The sequence below is a fragment of the Zea mays genome, chromosome 2 (assembly GCF_902167145.1).
Source record: "Zea mays cultivar B73 chromosome 2, Zm-B73-REFERENCE-NAM-5.0, whole genome shotgun sequence".
Classification (NCBI taxonomy): domain Eukaryota; kingdom Viridiplantae; phylum Streptophyta; class Magnoliopsida; order Poales; family Poaceae; genus Zea; species Zea mays.
Genome location: NC_050097.1, coordinates 210,395,031 through 210,401,607, shown reverse-complemented (window position 1 = coordinate 210,401,607; position 6,577 = coordinate 210,395,031). Strand labels below are relative to the sequence as shown.

Sequence of the window (6,577 nt, the reverse complement as noted above, 5' to 3'; positions counted from 1 at the left end):
CTGTTGTGCACTGCACTGTTGCAGTGCGTGTTGCTGCCCCACTACAGCAAAAGACTGCTGCAGAGATTTTGTCCTCTACCATGTTATCCTACACATGCTGTTGTAGAGTTGTTGTCCTCCACACAAAGACCACATGACTTATTCCATCACCATCAACTAATTTTAGTTAAAAAATAAATAGAAATAGAGTTCGGACCTAATCTAATTCGGTCCTTAAATTTTATAGTGTAAAATTTAAAGTCATTAACACTCCTAGTCGTAAGATGGTGTTCAATTCAACTTGTATTCAAATAATTATGTACGCAAGGCATGCTACCCGCACCGCCTTCTGCCTGTACAGCCAACAAAATTCTTGAGTACAAAGAACGTGAGATACAATACAATACAAACTACCGGTTGCACTCATCCTGTACTCAACCCACTAGCCTGGTACCATATCTGAGAACATGTCAGTCGTCTACCACCTTTGTCCTGTAAATCTTCACTCAAAAGTGGTGTGTAGAAAATGGTCGTGTATGTTCAAATGGTAAGAATAACCCATTGGGTAGGTGTGTTCCATGGCACGTTTAAGGTTTCTTTTCTTGTACCTGTCAAAGCAAAGTGTAGCGTACTCAGTTTTTAAAAGTAAGAAACTTCCTGCATTACATATATCGCCACTTTATTACAGCCTTCATGTGAATAAGTACTAGCCAACATGATAGCAGGAAGGAACTTGATTGGCAACAGGACAGCAGCTTACCTTTTTCAGGTATTTCTTGTGAAGTTTCAATGCTCCAGCACAAGCTTTCTTGGCATCTAAGTTCCCATTTACATCGTTCAATATCTGGAAGGAAATAAAAGCAAAAGTTGAATTGCTGATGTACAAACCAGGCATAGATCAAAGTGATCATTAGTGAACTCCACTTAGGAAAGATTATGCTCCTTACCCTGATAAGATCGTCCAGTCCTCTAGCTTCTTGTAACAGCTTTTCTCTCTTTTCCTTAAGGACACTTGCAACCATGAAAACTGAAATTGGAACAGGACCGTCTTCACCATCCTCAGCCCCATTTTTAGCATCTTCCTTATCCTTGTCCTTATCCTTATTATCCCACTTGCCAAAATGGCGCAGTCCTTTCAGTTTGGATTTAGAAACTTTGTTTTTATTTACTGCACCTTGTTCTTCACACGCTGCGAAGAAAATGTCAGGGTCGTATTCCAGAGCCCACATCATCTGTTCAGAGGTTTGAAAGACATAAGATGAGTTCAGATTAACATAAGACTCATTAAAAAATAGTAATTCTAGTAAAATACACAGAAGCTGCGCTTAAAGCTCTTAAGGTATCAGAAAAATGTTATTTCCGTAAAGAGTATGCCTCAAGATCATGAGCAAACGTCAATGAGAAGAACCAAAAGACAACCAATGGTTTCATTCTGCATACATTCATCGTATTATGGTAGCTTCATACCTCCCAGAGGTATAAGGAGTCTCCAAATGATACTTCACGCCTAAAAAGCACCATGAACATACGGAACGCAAAAAGGTAGTCACCTCCACCAAGAGTTTCTGAATTCAGCACTCAGTACCATTAAAGACTATTCACAAAAGAAACTAAGATGGACTTTTGGACAAATTTGTGCAACCCATATTTACCTAGGTGGTCATGTAGCTTGGGGTCAAGAACCTGAATAATAGACGCAAGGTGTTGAAGTTGGTTGGCAACTCCCACAGATTGATCTGTGCATCTGAAATTTCCTCGCTAAATTTCAATCATCGAAGTGATCAGAATGTTGTCAAACATGAAAGAAAGCAAATTAGGTGTCTCGCAACAGTACCAATGTATGTTTTTGTATTTTTATAAGAAAAATTACAAAACACAAGACATACCAATCTACGCATCAATTTCTCAAAGCACCAAAATGCATCTGCTTCATCGTTTAGTAGAACTATCATTGGTGAGCACAAATCACTCATTCCTGTATTAAGCATAAGCAATAATAACCTGTAAGGTTATTTGGACTCTGAATGAGTTTTCTCTGCATGTCTGATGTTGCTAACCTTGGCAGTAACCAACATCTTTGTCAATCCATGCATACACGGCTAGAATATCCCATAATTTGGAAAGGTTTTCTTTGTTCTCATAGAATACCATGGTGCGATCAGTCCGTAGGACGTCAAGCCCTATATTGATATTCAAAAGTCAATAAAAATATAGGGAGAAAACATAAAACAATCCAAGGAAATAGAGAAAAAGAATAATGTTAAAGCATACCAATTTGATGTAATGTCAGCTTCCACTCGATAATTTGCTTATCGGTAATGCGTTCTGCAGATTCATCAACTTCATTTCCATTTATGCTGGTAGTTGGAGCATCTCCTGAAGTGTTCGTGTCAGAAGTAGCCTCAAGTAAAACCAGAGGATCCTTAATAGGTCTGCCATCCTCAGTGATAAGTGGTGCTGTGATAACTTTACCACTACCAACATGAGAATCCATCTGTCGACAATCTTCCTTCCATCTGGCATACTGTATCCTGTGTAATTCATAAGGTAAAAAAATCAGGCTAAGTGAACTTGTTTTGTTGATAGTTCTTTATTTTTATAAATAAAAATCATAGGAATAAAATATTACAGATCGAAAGAAGATCTGCAATGCTAGGATCCTAGGACAATACAAGGGGAGGAACTGAAGAATTGATTTTTATGGTAACTGAGTATAAACTGAAGCTTGCCATCCCAAAAAGGGGGAAGAAAACTTGATACACTCCTGATGGCGCCAAAAAAGATTCTTTGTCTGTGCCATAGGGTTCACACTAACTTTTCTTGGTAGAAATAATTGTCTTTGTAAGAGAAAACAGGAAAAGAAAATGATGATCCAATATGGAATAACTAGCTGAAAAGAGCAAATGTTTAATTGGTGAATCAACAGGCATTACTCTCAATCTTTACATTTAAGAGAGTAAATACTTACAAATCTGCTAATGAGAAAAAAATACCTAACAAACAGTAAATGCATGTATATTTTGCTAAAGTACCTACCTCCGTATTTGCCTGATCTCTTCCCTTTCATCAAAGGTACTTCTGGGATCAAAACAGCCAAGTAAGAATTCCCAAACCTCTCCTCTGACTGTTGGATGGACACCCTAAAAAAGATCATATTGAATGGTATGTAACATTACTAAATGAACATAACACATATAAGAAACATCAAGAGCATATATGAAACTAAGGAATCTTACTCCTCTCTGTATCCTGCTTAGGACTGAGGCAATATCAAGACAGCCATCAGGACTAAATGCAGCCTGCCATTTCCGAGCACTTAATGTTTTGCCAGCCTGAAATGAAGTAGATAAGATATAGTCGATTGGAACAAGAAAGGATTGTGCTTTGTAGAGAAAAGAACAAGAGTGGCATCATGTCCTCAACAGAAGACGTAAAAATGCTATCAATATTGATACGGGAGTAAGTATGCTTGCACCAATTCTCTGTGTCTTCGATCTGACCTGATCGTAACTATTTCATAAACTGAGCAACTTGAATTCTGCAGCAGGATTTGATTATAAAAGAGTAATGAAGGAACTGAATGTATTGAGTGGCTTATCTATTTGGTGCTGATGAGGTTTGGAAAGGAAATGAGATATTGTTAAGACAAGGATGAAGATTGATGCTAGTAGTATTCCAAAAACATCCCTTCTTTATTAAACCAGCAATTTATATAGCAGAGCAAGATGTGTTGTTGCAGCAATGAACCGATAGTTTCTCCATCTTTCCAGCTACACGATACTCATTTGTAAATTTTGTTTATGTTTCCTTGATCACACCAATACTACAGGGCCCAAAGGAAAATGTATAGAGTGGCCAAATTGCGATACCATCAAACACAATCACACCACAATCAAAATTAATGGATACAGAATGAAACAAAAGACAGACAGACATACGAAGGTAGAAAACCCAGACCTTAATCTTGAACTTGCTCTTGGGCACACCGTCCGTGCAATCTGACCGGACCTCGTAGTAGGAATCCGCGGGCGTGCCGCTGCTGAGCCCCCACTTGATCATCCTCGAGCTCAATCAACGACGGCACGCCACCAGGCCAACAGGTCAAATCCAATCAAGACGCTCTAAATGACAGCAACACCTTCGCGTTCGTTGAAGCACCCAGCGAGGCTTCCAACAACCGTTTGACCTTCCAGGACTAATCCAAGAAACGCCTAGATCAATCAAAAGAACGAGCCGGATCACGCGCAATGGAGCAGGAGCGGAGCCAATCCCTCCTCGAACCTGCCTTCCTGCCTGCCTGCCTCCCTCCTGAACCGAAGGATGGGAGTTGGGACCGCAGGAGGAGGAGGAGGGGAGGTTAAGGGGGGGATGTGGTCGGGGCGAACCGGGGAGGCCGGGTGGGATAAATTAGGAGGAGGTCGGGAGCGACGGGAATGGAGGACGATCGGTGCCAAGCTGCCGCCAGGCTCCAGCTCGCCGGCTTCCCCGGGCATTCTTTGCCCCGTCTTGGACGGTACGAGACGAGTAGGGTTGGTCGAAAATGGACAGCTTCACTCCAAGTCTCCAACGTTAATGGATGAGCACGCGTTGCTATCTATAGACTATGGTCCGAACACATGGTTACATGTGTTAAAATTTAGGAACAATTGGATCTATACCATTAAAAGATCCAAACTTTAGATATATACCATGGACCCCACATGTCATTGACTCATGTGGACCCACATGTAAGTGAGATAGTAATGGTATGGATCCAAAGTGGTGATCTTTTAATGGTATGGATCCAAATTTCCCTAAAATTACGTGATTCCAGTTTTAAGTGTTTACGTGATTCCAGTTTTAAGTGTTTGCATGTATTTACGACGGTGTTAAATCTATACCACTGTATAATCCATAAATTTAAACTTTATAAAATACATCCAACCAAATCAACACACGCTCATAACATCCACTAAATCCACCAGATAAATTATACTCAAATTTAACACACAATTAAAACCGACAGTTCAAATCACTAGATAACACGTCTCCCTTGCACAAATCTAATAGACAATATAATTTTGATCATTTCTCAATTCTCATCTCTTATAATTTTTTATTTGAAAACCTTCTCATCAACTCTTAACTCTCCACGTATATTCCTTTTTGAAGCACCTCATTCCCACCAAAATACTTATCCAAGATACATTCCCGCCAAAATACTTTTTGCCAGAATTCTCGGTCCTAGCAATTACATCATCTCTTGCTTTGCATAGTAAGTATGTTTAGCGCGTTGATATTCAAGTACTATGCAATTACAATTGGTGCTAGAAATCTATAATTGCATGTGTCTTTAGCATCTCATGCCAAGTTTTGAACAAAGAGACGAGGACAACCGACTTGGCCTTCAATCTCATGGAACCGACGAGAACACCTCTGTCCTACATGCAAAAAAAAAAAAGTACGCTTCTCCGCTAACACTTGCCCAGGTGAGACGAATATCCATAGTAAAGACCAGGGCTGAACAAAATACTCGTGGCTCGATAACTCGCTCGACTCGGCTCGTTTTAATTTTATAGCGAACCAAGCTAGCATTCTAGCTCGGTTCTCTAATGAATCAGCTCGGATTAGCTCGTGAACTAGCTCGCGAGGCACAACACTAGTTTATTTAGTCGTTGGTGTCATCTCATCTTTCATAGTCTTGTTTTCTCGTAGTTATGATTTGTGATATGGAGATGTGTGAATATGTCATGTGCTTAAATATTTGTATTATTGCATGGCTACATACCTACATTGTATATTTAATATTTGATTATTTGTTATCGTTTTGTGAACTTTGTTTCTAGAAGCATATGATGTTAGTGTTGTGCAATAAAATGTTTTATGTGTGTGGAATGGATGATAAATTGCTTTATAATGATGCTTGTTGCTATCTTATTATAATAAGGGTTTATAAATCTATAAGTTAATACATATTTGGTTATTTAATTTAATATTAAAAGTTAGAAGCGCTAGGACGATGATATGATAATAATACTATAAATGTTTTGGATTTGTAGTGTTAAACATTTAAAATATGATTTTTGATTATATATATATTTATGTACATAGATCTTTGTATTTAGTTGTGTAGCTCGCGAGCCTAACGAGCTGGCTCGAGCTTCCTAACGAGTCGAGCCGAGCCAACTGTTTAGCTCGTTACTATAACGAGTCGAGTCGAGCTGGCTCGTTACAATAACGAGCTATAACGAGCCGAGCCATAACGAGCCGAGCTGGCTTGATATCCACTCCTAGTAAAGACTAGTATAGTAGCCATGCTAATCCAATTGTATATTCTAAGGCCTCTTTTAGAACGCGGATTTTTTTTCGTTTTCTATGTTTTCCTTTAAAATGAACTAATTCTTATGAAATTTCTGATTCTTATAAAATTCTTGTGTTCCAAAGTGGCTTAAATGCAGTTCAATCCAATGCTTATCGTCTGATCATAAGTTCTTTTTTACATTTTAGCCCTTTTTAGGTTTTATTTTCACAAATACGCCCTTTTCAGTTTCATTTCAAAAAATGGACCCTCACCTCGGCGCCATCACTATTGGCGTCGAGCTACAACGTGTCGACACCA

The 6,577-nt window shown here is 39.1% G+C and overlaps 1 protein-coding gene across 1 annotated transcript; it reads right to left on the bottom strand.

The window, feature by feature from the left end:
- Nucleotides 1-264: 264 nt before the first annotated feature.
- Nucleotides 265-4,506, bottom strand: LOC100281478 (TBC domain containing protein). The gene is made up of 11 exons (NM_001154396.2): nucleotides 3,937-4,506; nucleotides 3,216-3,311; nucleotides 3,016-3,119; nucleotides 2,251-2,510; nucleotides 2,037-2,159; nucleotides 1,866-1,954; nucleotides 1,632-1,737; nucleotides 1,447-1,544; nucleotides 927-1,211; nucleotides 740-823; nucleotides 265-587 (listed from the first exon to the last, which is right to left on the bottom strand). Exons 1-11 carry the CDS (start codon nucleotides 4,036-4,038, stop codon nucleotides 567-569), a joined length of 1,368 nt encoding a protein of 455 aa, NP_001147868.1. The 5' UTR covers nucleotides 4,039-4,506; the 3' UTR covers nucleotides 265-566.
- Nucleotides 4,507-6,577: the final 2,071 nt, after the last annotated feature.